General features: G+C 39.9%; 1 protein-coding gene across 1 annotated transcript in view; it reads right to left on the bottom strand.

Annotated features, from left to right (window-relative positions):
* LOC102210927 (ephrin type-B receptor 1-like) overlaps nt 1-16,373 on the bottom strand; it is a 124,707-nt gene that overhangs the window by 59,776 nt on the left and 48,558 nt on the right. The window contains exons 6-7 of the mRNA XM_005736956.1: nt 13,034-13,189; nt 4,437-4,699 (exon numbers count right to left, since the gene is read on the bottom strand). Of these exons, the coding sequence (XP_005737013.1) occupies nt 4,437-4,699; nt 13,034-13,189 (419 nt within the window). The remainder of the gene's footprint in view (nt 1-4,436; nt 4,700-13,033; nt 13,190-16,373) is intronic.

Here is a 16,373-nt window from a genome sequence, read left to right as displayed (position 1 = left end):
ACCATTCCCATTTTATTATGGTGTATCCATATAAATGGCCCACCCTGTAGATCTAAGGAACCAGACTCTCTCGTGATATTCACAGTGATACTTTCACGTTTTTCTTTAGATAGAATATTTGACAGTCATGTCTTTAAGAAATGGGGAGAAAAAATTCTGCAACAATATCCAAAGAAAGGCTGTGTAATGTTCTTCAAGAAGCCTGAAGAACTATTCCCGATGACCACTTAAAGAAAGCTTGGTTAAGAGAGTTCAGGCTATATTGGCCCCATCCTCTCACCCTGTGACAGCTGGGATAGGCTCCGGCCCATCCACCCCAACGAATCAGAATTAGATAAGCGGAAGAAAAATAGATGGATGTAAATTATTTAGAGGCTTAAAAAACATCTGACACACTCTTTTCTTGTGTATGCAGTATCTGCGTCATTTAAACTTTAACATGCACAAAAATACAGAGACCCAGCTCTCCCAGTTACAGCTGTTAATCTGTTATTGGGCACTTGCTGTGGTTTAGTAGTCAGTTAGGTATCAGAAACAAGAAGCTAGTTTAATATCAGGGAATAAAAATTCTGCTAGTCCCTTTGCGAAGCTTTAAGATCTCCAAATGTGTTTCATCTCACCAACACTGAGACACAATTAACAGGTTGGGAGTGCTTTTTAAAGACCATCTAATTAGCTGCCACATATTATATTTGTCATGAGCTCAACTAATCATTTTGATGGTTGAACAATGTCTTCAGTCATAGCAAATAAAGGCTGGCAATTACTAATGACTTACTCCAAGCTCTATTTATTCTGTGTCCCTTAATCAAATAGTACCTCCTATCAAGACTATAAAAGGCACATCTTACTTTGCCTCAAAACTTTGTGTTATTAGAGTAGTTAGTACGTTTTCATGCATGGTTGAATTGTGGTAAAACCAGTGTTAATTTACGTCATAGTTTTCGTCAACAACCTTTTTTCTTTGCTTAAAACAAGACAATATCAAACAACAAACTAATGCACGAGGACAAAAACTATGATTATATGAGCCAACACTTTCATCAACAAAAGAACATAATATGAAAATATTCAGGACAGACGAGAGCCAATCAGAACTAATTAAGTTGTGTAGAAAGGCAAATTTGGAAGTGAGCGAATTAGAAGTAATTACCGTGTGTAGTTTGGGTAAATGTGCACATTTGATCTGGCCCTGGAAAATGGTAGCTAGCACACATTAGTAACACTACACGTCTTTTGAACTTCAGAGGTTCAATGCCTGACCAGGGCGTCTGTTTCCAGTGAGCCTCCCTAGACTGTCACCACTCGCTTGAACGGGAATACCAGAGAGATGGAAATCAGGAGAATAAACCAAGGAAACAGTGCGACACTGCCCCACCTCCAGTCTTGTTATGGCTATGTAAGAATAGCCCCATGAAGACTGAAGACAGAGCAATACTGGAAGAGCATATGGGAGAAGAACGCAACCCACAGCACAACCACAGCAATCTCCCTGAATAGGATCCAGTAATCATCACAGTGGCAGACATCAAAGAAAGGGTCTCCAGTATGAAGTATTGGACAACACCAGGCCCCAACATAATTCAAGCTCACTGGCTGAAAAAGCTGACTTCACTCCATGAACGTCTGGTAGCACAAATGAACCAACTGCTAATCGACAAGAGATACCCAATATGACTAAATGAAGGCCAGGGAGTCCTGATCCCCAATGATCCCCAGAAAGAACCGTGCCCATCCAATCAATAACCTGCCTCAGTACCACATGATGTCAGGCATCATAGCGACTAATATGAACAAGGACATTGCTCAACACATGAGCAGGGCACAGAAAGGAATTGGCAGAGACCAAGAAATACCAGAGACCGAGACTGAAAGACCAGCTGAAAGACCAGCTCCAGATCCTGGAATATCTAGAACTACACAAGATCAACAGGACCCGTAGCACCTTCAACAGGAACTTAATGGGGATGTGGCGAATAATACTATCCAACTGGACATGTCACCATCAAGTGCAGGGTTTACCAAGAAGATGGCCTTTCCCTATAGTTGTTCTGGATAGGCCTGATCCCCCTCATTAGGATCATTAACAAGACTGGCTACAGAGCCAGACTAAGGAATAAAGCAATTGTTAGCTGCCTCCTCTACATGGATGACATCAAGCTGTATGCCAAGAGTGAAGAAGACATCGATTCACTGCAACGACATTGGAATGTTAATCGGACTGGAGAAGTGTAGTTCGATTGTAACAAAGAGAGGGAAGATAGTCAGAACTGTGAGGATTGCACTACCCACAGGGAAATGGGAACCACGAAGAGGTCGCTAAAAAGCGGCAAACACCAAATACCTGCAGAGGGTAAGGCAAGTCCTGGGGAGTCAGCTGAATGGAAAAAACAATACCTGGGCAATCAGCACCTATGCCCTGCCCATGATCAAGAACCCTTCTGGCCAAAGGAGAACATAGAAGCCACTGACATCGAAACAAGGAAGCTCCTGACTATGCATGGTTTTCACCCAAAATCCTGCACCCTGAGACTGCATGCTAAGTGAAAGGAAGAAGGACCAAGGACTGGTTATTGTCAGAACCACTGTCCAGAATGAGACAACAAACATCCATGAGTAAATCAGAAAGATGTTCACAACCGACTGCGTGCTTAGTGAATACCTTAGGTAAACGAAACCCAAGAAAGGAGAGGCGGAGCCATGGAAGGACAGGCCCATGCACGGTATGTACCACTGGCAGATAGAGGAAGTAGCTAACATTCAGAAATCCTACTAGTGGCTGGACAAAGCTGGTCTGAAAGACAGTACAGAGGAACTGATCATGGCAGCACAGGAACAAGATCTAAGTACAAGATCCCTGGAGGCTGGGGTCTATCCTGCCAGGCAAGACACCAGGTGCAGGCTGTGTAAAGATGCCTGAGACAGATAGAATTAGCTATACCAAGTGATAACAACATCAGGAAAAAGGAACAAAGGAACAGACGTATCAAGGGCTAAGAGAAGAACTCAAGAAGATGTGGAGTGTGAAAGTAACAGCGGTCCCAGGGGTAATCAGAGCACTCGGTGCAGTGACCCACAAGCTAGGTGAGTGGTTCCAGCAGATCCCAGAAACAAAATCCAAGAGAAGAATTTCTAATGAATTTTTATTTAAAACAATTCAGTGGACTACATATTGAACTTAGAGGACAGATACAAAATATCAATCCTATCGTGTTGTATTGATCCGGTTGGTACCTAATGGATTAGTATCGATAGTACCGATGCTTGCCCACCTCTAGTAGTAGGTGCTCTCACCAAACAGTACAGCTTCCCCCCCGTATGCTCCCTGTTTCTCATGATAACGGGGAAAAATTTCAATGCATGGGAGGAAAAGACGAGTAGACATATGGGCACATTGATTTAATGACTAAATTTATCGTTCATCAATATTGACATATTCATCCCGCAACAGATGGGCCACACTATTCATATAGTCAGGGATTGGATTCTATTTTTAAAAAATAGCCACCTCTAGTTAGTAGAGTCATTGAACTCATTGAACTGAATTCTAATACCACTGGCCTTGATTTTAGACTTACACGTGTATGGGAAATGAGGCAGATGGCAGAAGATTGAAGGGACACAATTGTACTGGTTTTATAGACTTCAGGGTGACCCTGTAAGTTGAGAGTTATAACTGCAGATTGTGCATAAAAGCCTGCATGTCAGCAAGCATCTATGTAGCCTCAGCAACCTTGAGCATTATGGTTAATATTTGCATTTCAAAAAATAGCTGACAGCAAGGTTGTTTTTAAAGTGGGTAATAAGCATAACTACTTTTTTTAAGTACTAACTTTTGCTGTTCTTGACAGTGGACAAAAAAATACAACTAAAATACAGTAAATATCAACATCACATTTGCTGTGAAATGTCTGTGTAGGTTCTCAGTCATCCATGTCATGGTATTCTAAGGAGCTTGGAAAGAAAGTGACTGGATTCTTTAAGTTTCTTGAAGATGTTTATTCTCTTATCCCAGAAGCTTCTTGAGTTCTGAAACGAAATGGTGGACAATCCCACGTATTTAAATCTAGTGGCAGTGTGCCTTAATAAACAGAGTCAACTCCTTTTTTGACACATTGGCTCATGTGATGAGGCGCACGAGTCATGTGGCCAATAAATTGCTAAATAGTGGCATTTTGGGGAGAGTGTTGGAACTATGCATGAAAATTTCTTTGATGCATTTTTGCTGTTTTTAGTACACCTCTGGAGTCCACCGCAACTGCTGCAAATCCAGCATGAATGCAACTCCCACTAACTGACAATGAGTCTAGGCCTACACGAAGTGCCTGTTTGATATACACAAAATAGATTTTTCACTGTTGTAAACACTCAACAAATCTCTTCACAGCACAAACAAAGCATGAAAAAGGGAGGCAGCCCTCCGTCTGTGGACAAACCTGTATGTCAAAGGTGTACGACGTGTGGGCCCGCAGCTTGCTGATCTCAACCCTTGTTTCCTTTAACGCCTGTTTGCCTGGAACAAACACCACGCTGTCATCACATGGCTGACAAGCCCGCCGCTCATTGCTGTGGCATCGGCGACACAACAAATTATACGACAAGTCGTCGCGGTGTCCAGTGTCACGTGGTGAGTGCCACTCCAACATCACCGATGTCTGGTTGACCACTGAGACCACATTGCGAGGAGCTGAAGGGACACCTGGAAAGAAAAATAACGAGTGAGAAGGAATGTCACCTGTTTACATGGAAGAATTTGTCTGTCTGTCTGTGTGTGTGTGTGTGTGTGTGTGTGTGTTTGTTATGTTTGGAAACAATGTGTTTGGAAACAGTTGATAACCATACTAAATAAATAACTGAAATTTGTTGTTTGTTGATATGGGATATTAGATTTAACATTATGTGTTTTCCTTAGTTTTACACAATATTGTCTATGATTTCAAAACTTGAACCAATAGTAAAGTTTGTGCCTTTTTAGGTAAAATAAGGAAATAAAAATGCAAGAGCCCTACCATTCTTAAAATTAGGGGTGGGCGATTTATCAAATATACCCAATGCATTGTGAGTTTTTCCATGGTTAAAATGGTTTTATCGTAACCACTGAGTATACGTTGCCATGGAAATATTAAGCTGTCTGCACATAATCCACTGTGAGTTTTTTTCTCCCACATGCTATGAATGCATAATTTCTCCCCCCCCCCCCCCCCACCGGAAAATCTTCTACCCGCCACACTGCACCGAGCATGGGTGTTTACTACCAGTATGTATACAAACTATGAAACCAATTGTGAATAATATTTGGAAGCACCAAATAATGTTACCATTTGTCACGTACGTGATAGAATACCTCCCTGTTGTAAACTATAATTAGTGGATGGATATCAGATAAACAAATAAGATCGTAGAACAGGTACGCTTTCACATTTTTCTGGTTCTTTATTGCACATGTAAACTTTGCAGTTTTGTTTTAAAGCTTTTGTTATGTGTAAAATGGTGAAAAACATCATAAGATACATTTACTAACCTAACAGCTGAGGTTTTTAAAAACATTGTGGTTGGTCTTGAAAATTAATTAATGATAAATATATCTCCCCATCCAGCTGGGGGGAACAGGTACTAATAACTAATTTAGCCAAGGCCACCAAAAAAGGCTAAATCCCATTTATCAGACATTGATCAGTGAAAGAAAGAAAGTAGGAAAGAAAGAGAGCAGCATATGTTCACAATGATTACGGAAATAAAACTGGGGACTCAGATAGGATCTGAGTTTGGTTGTGTTCCAATTAAAAAAAAATGCTGACATTTCTTTTCTTCTTGATGTCAAAAACAAGGCCAAGTGCGAAAACACCATTAATGTAAGACTAAAGAGCTGCAGACATGTTAAGCTTGAGCACCTTCAGCTGTTAATTGTGGTGAATTGAACTTAACATGTTTGAATCAGCTCTAAAATCAGTACTTTGGTTCATTTATAATATTATTACTGTGTTTAATGAACACATTTAATCAAATATAGTTCTGCACTGAAACGTTTTTCTTCTCTACAATATTTAAATTCAGAATCCCTTCACTTTTTAGGTCTCGTTAAATCAATCTCAGTTGTAAGCTTTATTCATCATCTAAATCTATTCAGAGCCTGGACTTGTGATGTTTTAAAGTAATGAAATGTAGAACTTTCTCAGGATGCCAGAATGGTTTTATCACAACGTTCACGTTTCAGTACTGAAAGCTGAACACACTTCTGTTTCTCTGAACTGCTTTACTTTTTATTCCACCAAGTTAGTTTTTAAAGCACTGTTATCATCCATTCTTATTGTTTATTATGCAAGGAATGAAGAGTTTGACAATGTTATATCACTTGTTGAAACCCATGACCTAAACTTCTAAAATGTGATGTTAGTCAGCCATCACCAAGACCTTTACAGATTCAAAGTCACTGACTTTGGGCTCTCTCAGCTCCACAATGGTAAGTAGATGAAACATCTCTGATAGTTTGTACTGGATATTTGCACAGTCACACAAACCTCCAAAGTTTCTGAGGGGTTTCTCAGCAGTACGATAAATCATAGTTATCCAAACTGTCAATATCAATAGCAATTGTGACAATTACAATCACCTCCATCATGTCCCTGGAATTTATTCTGGGACTTCAGTTTGCAGAGGCCACAGATGGGTTGCACTGCTGCTACTCTGTGCTTACCCCAACAACAATGAATAATGATATAGTAAATACAATAACATGATTAAAGTCTGCTCCTCATTTAGTCTGAAGAACTTGACTCCCAATTTGCAGATGAGACTCACAGTGGAGACCCTGGACCAGCTGCCAGACAAAATTGCTAAACTGTGGGCCAGAGACTGCCCATTTCTTCCACAGAGAGTTCAATTCCACCAGCACTTCACCATTGCTCTGCTTAATTTCGATAGTCCTTAAACTTGTGTTTGAATTACACTTTTTTTTTTAAGTTAACATCCTATTTTTTTGTATAAAAACTTAAAGGTATACACATTTACAAAGCACATGGTCTCTGTAGACCAACCAGAACCCCATCACACAAACTCAGAAATGCTTTGTTGGAATATGTAAACCACTGCACTACTAAGCCACTACTTTTAGTAGTTTCACTGATCACAAGGATTCGCTGCAGAGGGAAACATCGCTTATTTGATTTGTCAGATTTTGTATGCCAGATGCACTTCCTGTTGCAACTCCAAATGGATTTGTGCACCTTATCATGTAATAACCATAAAGAGGTGGTGATTCTTTCACCAGACAGAAATACCAAGGGACCTGAGGCAACGCTAACTCAGAACCCTACAAGTCCCCATCTTTTAAGCACCTGTTAGCTAACTGTGCTTGGCTTATTGCTGAACACTGAGCACATCAGGAAACACTGCTTCATTTGCTCCACACTGTTTCACTGCTTCATTTGGGACATGCACAACACTAACAGGTGTAAGAACAACAGCCCATACTTGGCTTCCAGAGAGAACCTTCAGCCCTACACTCAATGCAGATATATATGCACACACAAATGTCTCACCCAATGGCGGCAACACTGATGCTAAAATAAAGAAGTCAAACTAAAATAAAGGAGTCAAAGACACCTGTGTCTCACAATATCTTGATGCCTACTTTCTCGCCACGCTTGTGAGAAATGCTTGGAAGACTCTTATTTACCGTTTATCACCCATAGGTGATAAACGGTAAATAAAAGTCCAGCTCACATTTTGAGACCTGAGATTTCATCTCACAATCCAAGATGTTCAACGTTTCAGCAGCTCGCCCCCGTACACACTTCCTCCTTCCCACAACTCTGAAGGCTAAAACTGTCAGTCTTCCAATGGCCTCGCCTTTGACAAAATTTACAAAATTACCAGAATCACGCACAATCACTGCCACCAATTCCCATGAGTGCAGCAAGCGAGAGAAAAATGCAAATCATCAATATGGGATCCACCAATCCAACAACATTATACTTACTCAAACTTTCCTAAGAACACAGAATAATGTTACCAACTGAATAAGGATGAGCAATGATTGATTAAACTATTTATCCACATCAGTGATATAAAGCAATCCATGGATGCACTGACAAATGCATGACATGTGTTGTATGTGCAAAACCAAACCACAAAAAAATAACTCAAACAAAAAGATAACAAGAAATGGAGATGGACACATTTTCGTAATCAGGTCTTTGTTTTGATCATTGAATAAATAATTATCATTGATCTGCTCAACAAATGGGTTCATGGGCTCTAATATTCATGTGAATAATCATCAAGGAAGTATTCTTAAACTCAGTGACAATTAAAATAAAAGTTAGGTGCCTTTCTTACCCATTCTGGGCATCCAATGTTCTCACGTACTGCAACTGCAGTGCAGTCGAATACTTTATCTTAATTGGCATCCGCTTGTATAATACTGAGAGGGTTGTAGAAACTGTCAAGGCTGCTTGCTGACATGGAAAGTTGACAAGTGCAGTTCCCAGTCGGAAGTTTGCACTTCAGCCAACAGTGTCTACAATGTTCAAAAAGTGACCCAATAGCTCAGCGCCAGTAGGGAATCTGCATCTCTTTTCTCTCTTGCCGGTTCGCTCTCTTTTCTCTTAGCTCTTCTCTGTGATCTGAGGAACAGCTAAGGGCTTTTAGGGTACACAACCAGGGTTTTCACAAGGTTAAACCTACTGGGTGCACGTCTCTTTGATTGCTCGCACACATCACAGACACTGCAGTGCACACGCCAAACAAGAGCATTTGAGATGAAATGGATATTCAACCTTGGCATATGGTAAATCACAGAGTCATTAGAAACAGCCGAGAAGGCCCTGTGGAATATGTGCATGTGCGCTTTTCTCAAAGAGACACTCAGAGGCAGAAATCAAAGTGCTAACAATCAGTAGGGGGGCTGAAAATCTAAGAAGCACCATCTTATAAACATTTCTACTGAGAGAGCGGGAAAGAGAAGACCCGTCTGGGCTTTGATTATTAGAGACAAACACAGTGTGTTGGCACAGGCGTTCACTCCATTTTACTTTTTTATCTAAATAGCACAAATACAAATTATTTTAAAGTGTCTGACACTCAGAGTTCACAGCAAGCACACATTCAAATGCAGAAAAGTAAGAAGCGAGGCGATAATCACATTATAAATTTTCCAGTTCCAGTTTTACTGTTGCAACAAGAGACAGCGTTCCAAAAGACTTAGAGACACAATCTGTGCTGCTGTTTACAGCCGCGTTCTTTTTCACAGTTTTGTAAATGGCTTACACAATATTGCTCTGACCTGTACAAAAAAATACCACAAACAGAAAACCTCTACATATGCACACAGGGTAAAGACACACACACTCCTCCATACCTTTGCAGCCCATGAGGCGTGCTGAAGAAATGATTTTCTGTCAGGCAACTATCCACACAGCACACATTCACTCTTCCATCTCACTGGTCAGATTTTATATCTGATTGAGTTCATGCCAAATCCAAATAAACTGCAGCTCTTTCCTATATTAAACTTCCATCCCACTGTTTTTGAACTTTTTTCACTCCTTGTTCTCGTGGCTCTTGTGCTTGAAAGAAAACAAACAAACTTGTAACTCAGTTTGTTTTTGTCCTTGAATTGAAAGTACCCAGGTAATTCACAGAGCTGTGTAGGCTGACTAGGTTGACATCTGACACCTTTTCACATAAAAAGTCGACTTTTTTTCTCTTCTGTCTGCATCAGTTTGAGTTTGCTGCCACTGTTGTGATGGCTTTCATGTGGTTCCTCTGTTGTCAGAATAGGTTAACCACATCAGCCGCTCCATATTTATTGTGACAAAGTCATTTTTGAACATTTTCTCTGTCATTTTATTTCAGTAAACTTTCAATGCAATTACTACATCGACTTTAAAACACCCAACCTGTGTAACTAGTGTTAAATAAACAATGACTATTTGCTTTGCTGTGTACAACGTTCAGGCTAGGACTGGGCGATATATCGAGTTTTTAAATATATCGATATATTTTTATACGAGATATGAGATGTGACAATATCGTTTATATCGATATAGTCTACGTTACGTTATAATTATACTTGTGGAGCCAATAATTTGCCTCTCTTTCGTCCACTTTTGTCTCTACGCAAACGTTACTCTGCCTCGCCTCGCTCCTTCACTGAACACAACTCCCCCTCCGCCATCGCTTCAACTGCAGGCGACGACAAGATGGACACGGCTATCAAAGAGGAGCTGGTCGGTAAAAAGAAACCATTGGGAGATTACTATTGTAGTGCTGTCAGGCTTAATCTCGTTAAAATGACGTTAACGCCATAACTGCATTAACGCAGCAAATCTCCGTAAACAATTAGCGCGGATCGCCCCGTGCGTGGGGCTGCAGAGCGTCAATGCGTTAACGAGTTTTATTAACGCTGTATGTTAATAAAAGTCCCTGTGTGAGATCTGGGACACAGCTTTGACTAAGAGCTCTCTTTGTTCTTACTTTATGGCTTAAAAAAATATCGACATATATATCGTATATCGCCCAGCCCTAGTTCAGGCATTACATTTTGAACACTGACATATGAAGTGAATAACACAGGTTATCTCTTCATCCTGGCACCTGTTTGTGGGTGGGGTATATTAAGGAGCAAGTAAACATTTTGTCCTCAAAGTCAATGTGTTAGAAGCTGGAAAAATTAGCAGGCATCAGCATTTGAGTGAGTTTGACAAACGGTGGCAAAATGATGGAGTCTAGGTGATGGTGTCACAGCATTTCCAAAAAGGTTTGTGTCTGGGGACAACAATGAGTTTGAGGTGTTGACTGAACCCACAAGTGGTTTCAATTTCAAGGTTTTCAATGCAAGTAAATCAGGTAATCCTCAAAAAAAAAAAAAAAACGTAATAGGGAAGTTGAACACTAAGAGTAGACAAATCAACAGCACAGAAAATTTTGCAGAAATTAAAGAACATACTGGTGTGGATGGAAACATAAGACAGATTGGATTAATACAGAAGGCAATGGTGTGGATGATCACAGAAGGATTTCCAGCATAAAGGAAGAAGCTGTAAAAAGAGCATCCTCCATGAGGTAGACATATAAATATCCAGGTCAGCAATGAAAACAAGATGCCATGAGAACAAACCGATAAATAGGGTTACAGGATACTAGGTATACATACCAGTGTTCAGTCTCAAGGATAGAAAGAGCAGAGCAGCTCTCATTCAGCATTCTTAATGGCGTTTAGACAAAATGATCAACCTGTACCAGAAAAACCGGAAGAGCAGGCCTGGAACCCCTAACCCTGCTAATCTGAAGTTTACTGTATCCTCTGTGAATCAGCTGAGACAAGGGTGTTTGCCTGTTTTTATTACTCATAAAGAAGAGTAAAGAATTGCGACATGAAATCTTGAGTGTACTGAGCCACGCTGTCTGATCAGCCTGAAGCTGACTGGATTTTGCAGGACAACAACCACAAGCTCGGTTCACTACAGTTTAGGATGTTCAACAAATTTTCTCTTTGCTGTCTCAGGACTTACCGTGGAACTCAGACTTGACAGTCTGACTGAATGAATTCAGAGTATGTAAATCTGTGAACATCAAAACCATTAGAAAAAGAAAGGGGGAAAAAAGAAAGTATGGTGGTTGCACTCCTGACCTAATGTGACATGTGGAGGTTAGGATGAGGTGTGGATACTGTGGGTCCATTCACTGAAAAGCTATTGAGTGCCTGACTGGGATCCACAAACCGAGCTTTCATCAGCAAATTGATGTTTGCTGTCTGTGTAAGATCCATGGTGGTTAAACCACAAAATAGTCTGAGTGATCGTCGTGGGACTTTTTGTATAAATGACGACTGTGCTGGGAGAATCCCAGAGGTGAGCAAAGAGACAGCCATTATTATACAGCTGTTTATTTTCAGTCCAGAAAACCCGCTCTTAGCACTTTGTAAGAGGGTCTCACTAATTGCCGACCTTATGCACCGCCACTCATTAAAAAAGAAAAGATTGACTCATACCTGGCAAACATTTATTCTTCCACACATGAAGTTATAAGACTGATGGTTTTTTTTTTTTGTTTGCTTGTTTTTTTGCGGTTACCTTTTGGGGTTTGTTTGCGGCTTCACTTAAGGTTTTTTTTCGGCTTTTTTTTTGTTGACTTTTCTTACTTGCGGGGGTTTAAAAAAAAAGGTCAAGAAATTCTGTCAGTCACAAGAATTTAGCACTGTTGATGCAGGACGGCGACTGAAAAGATGTCCAGTTTCTGAGTTTGATTTGATTAGTGTAAACCAGAGCAAAGCGCCAATTCCTCAAATATATGAAATGACGAACATACAAAAGGAATGCAGATGTGACAGCCAGTGCATAAGAAAATAACGCAAAATGTGGGGCCGATCAGCAATATTCACCGTCAACATTTGTTCTGCTTTTCTGACGCAGCATTGCAAATTCATTCACGACTCTGTGACAGCAAAATATGGCCAGACTATGAATGAACCAGTGCTTTTTAACCCCCCGCCCCAAAACATAAAGCTGTATTCAGGTCACCTGGACATGTACAAGCACACAGGTACACGCTCACACACACACAGACTAACTGCATGCACTCCAAAATGATTCATGTCTCAACCTACTTACACCATCTCTCTGAGGAATTGAGAGCTCCATTTTTCAAACTCTCTGTGCCTCATCTTGCATAGCAATATAGCCTCTTCAACACACTAAACACATATTCACTTCAATGGAAAGCCCGAGGAATGTGGCAGCATTATTACTTACCGCTCCCCAAATCCCCTAATGAGGACAGGGATGCTACAGCGCTCTGAACGAGGCACAGAGAATTAGGGGCGCAATGATAAATCAAAGCAGATGTTGGCCTTTAACTTAATGATGAAATATTGGACTGTCGATGGTGTCAACCACTGATACGCTCGAGTATGTCAGCTATTGGTTGCTTCATCCAAAATCCTGCCTTTTGCAAACATGTGTTGGTCATCTTGAAGCTCATATTGAAAGATTTATCTATTGTGTCTGATGGGGAGAAAAAAAGGCTGACTCACTGGTACACAGGTCCTCCGGTTTGTCCATGTCTCCTCGGTAATAGCCATTCCGACAACCACAGAGGGTGGCAGCTTCGATAGTGGAGCGGCTATTGGGCGGACATTGCTGACACAGTCCTGGCCCCTGGAATGACTTAAAGGTGCCCTGAGGACAAGCTGCGGGGAAAAAAAGAAGCGGGAAAAACACATAAAAACCAACGTGTGACTCAGAGTAAAGAACAACAAACTCTAAGTTGGTTTGCATCGCGCTTCTGTGCATTTTTGTTTGCCTTGATCGTGACACATTTGGTAAACTTTGTATTAGAAAGCAGGCGTGCCAGCAGAGTTATTATTGGTACTATGAGGTTGACACAGCACAGAAGGGGATTTTCTGGGGATAGCTGCAAAATAGTTTGTTCTGACAAGATACACAAAAACATTTTGTGCACAGTGACACAGAATCATGTTGTGCTGATTAACTGAAAACTGGATTATCGTTTTCTTCTCTAGCTCTTTTTAATATGGGTCAGACATGACATGAAACACGTAGAGTGGGAATTTTTAAGGATGATACCCTACTTTATCCAATTTTTATGTATCCAGAGTTGGCTCTTGCTGACCAGATAATAATTATTCTTATTCAGCTTGGATACGTGCTGTGGAAATTTTGCAGTCCACCTTGGCAACGCGCTCTCATCTCAAGGTTTCAAATACTGCTGGAGGCAGCATAGAGATACGGACACGGGACTTCAGAGTCAGTGCCAGTTTAATATTGGCTGCAGAGTTAGTGGCCTTGTTTAACAGAACTAGAAAGTATGCATGAGGAAGCAAGAAGGCTTAAAAGTATCTGGGGGCGGAGGGGTTGTTGGTTTTTTAGCTACTGTTTGGAATTATGTTTTCTTACTTTTACTCTTACCAGGATTCTGGTAGCAAATAACAAAGAATCTTGTTGGTGCAAAAATACAGTTTTATCTCAGTGAAACTATTTGCTTTTTTGCATTTTTCATAGCTTGAATAAAGAAAATGGGAAAAATTGTGTGTTTTTGTGACAGAATACTAGTAACAAAGATACTGAAGATACAATTTAAAATAATTTCTTTGGTTCTTTTCTGTTAATAGTTGGTCGCTTTATATTAAAATGATTCATAGGTTAATGTTACGTGTCCAAACCAACTAACAAACAAACAAATGAAAAGCATTCTTCTGAAAATAGCCAAATACAAGGACTGGACTGAAGATGAAAGAAAAAGCAGCCAATGCATAAAAAGAAATTCCACTGCAGTTACAAACTTTTGTGACCATTAAGTCCCGTACGTGTGGTGTACACTGAACGTGACACTTGAAACAAAACCGTGAACATGGTGAACATAATGACATTTTTTGGTGGGTGAATACGAAAATCAAAAGAATTGTGGTTAGTAATAAATCTGTTATGTTTTTTTTCTTTCTTTTTTTACATATAGATATTAACAATCGCTGGATGTGTGCTGCTGTTTGTGCAAAGTATCTGATGTGACACGGCAGGTAAAGCTGGACCAATTACTAAGACGTGTAATTTTTTCCAAATTACACGTCTTAGCTTTTATACGTACACAGCGCCATTTGCATTTCCCAAGTGTTAATACACACATCTGACACAACTTAACATGGTTCAGTTCAGCAGGAAGGCTTAAAGCACTGCCGTCCTACATGTCTTTATGCATGCTCAATCAAGCCACACAAACTCACGGTGGATAAATGACCAAACAGCACCTTTCTGATGTCATAGATGCATGCCCCCCCCCCCCCTCCCTTTTTTTTTTAACCAATGCATTTTTAATTATTGACATGCATTTTTAATTTCAACAAAGCTCAACAACAGCCTGAACATGATCAGAAGCATTGCTGTACAATCACATCACTGGCTCTCTGAAGAAAATGCACACGTTTATGAATTTAAATTCATAAATACGTATTTAAAAAAATACGTAAAGAAAAGAAAATATGAAAAAGCCATGAGAACTGAACTTGCAGTCAGAAGATAAAGTAGCATGTTAATATGTTAGCATGTAACATTGCATGTTACGTCAGAGTACTCTGTCCTAGAAGGATTACTGTTCTTAATTTGCACGTGAGATGTCACAGGTGTCTCTTTGTGAAAGCAAATGCCTTCTGAAGTATGACTTTAAGTAAAAGCCGAAACAGAGAGGTGTGAAATGAAGAATAAGACTGAAATGAAAACTCTGCCAAAAGGCTTAGGCAAACCAAATGAATTTTTTTTAGTCTTCCTTTCTCTTTTTTTAGTCTTGATTTATCTTTAGCATTTTGTTTTCCTTCTTTCTCTGTAATGAATGTTTACTTTATCCCTGAGCTGCTTTAGGCGCTGTAAGACTAAAATGCAAATGTTTCATAGATTTATGGTGGAAGACAGAGGAGTGTGCAAGGAGGCATTTAGTAAAGTCCAAATGATAAAATGAACCGAGTGACAGAAGTAAGTGAGACAAAGTAGAAAGCAAGTGAAAATCCTTAGGGTTTCACTTCATCAAATGTCAGTAGGTGAAAGGGTCAGGAATGAAAAGGAATGTCTGAAGAGACAAAAATAAAAAAGCATTGGGGAAAAAGTGGAACAAAGGGGAAAAATGTAGATTGGGAGTATAAGGTGAAGAGAAACACACTTATCCTGTTTTTATTCTTTCATTTCAATGCGTCTACAGTACTGCTCTACTGAATTGCTGCCACAGACGTGTTATATTATTGTTTCTTGGTTTTGCTTTTGCTCTAACATGATTTACAATAAAGGAAAGTGTTTTTGTCTCCCTAATTTACTATAAATTACTTTCTACATGAGCAACATACCGTTGTGAAACTACAGAAGGAATACTTCATATCATGTTATAAAGGCCATAGCTGGTCCAAGTGTATATAAGAGATGGATGCAGTTTACATCTAGAACTTACAGAGGCATTAGATAGCAGAAATGCTATCTAATGCTATCATTATTAATATGAAATCCATTGTGTTTGTTATTTGTAACAAGCAAAGAAAAATGACACTTGATTGAATCTTTCTATTATTGCTGTCAACAGCTTTCCAACATTTAAATTTTATGGCAGAGATTTAGAGAAAAGGAAGTATGTCACCAACTAGGGCTGAGCGATATGACCAAAATCTCATATAAGAATTCTATCATAACGATATAAATCACAAAAATTTAACATTTTCTGTAAATTCTGTGAATCTCGGGCAGCTTGTCTTGCGGGAAGTGTTTCCAGCTGCGCGTCATGTAGCTGGAGTCGAGTGTTTTAACCGATGCATGAAACTATACATTTTTACACATAAGTTGTAAAGGCTGCCATTTTTTTTGTGAGTATTTATTACAGCC

The sequence above is a fragment of the Pundamilia nyererei genome, unplaced genomic scaffold (genome assembly GCF_000239375.1).
Source record: "Pundamilia nyererei isolate P.nyererei 1_Seehausen unplaced genomic scaffold, PunNye1.0 scaffold00072, whole genome shotgun sequence".
Taxonomy (NCBI): Eukaryota; Metazoa; Chordata; class Actinopteri; order Cichliformes; family Cichlidae; genus Pundamilia; species Pundamilia nyererei.
The sequence above is the reverse complement of the archived record's forward strand: the minus strand, read 5'-3'. Positions and strand labels throughout refer to the sequence as shown.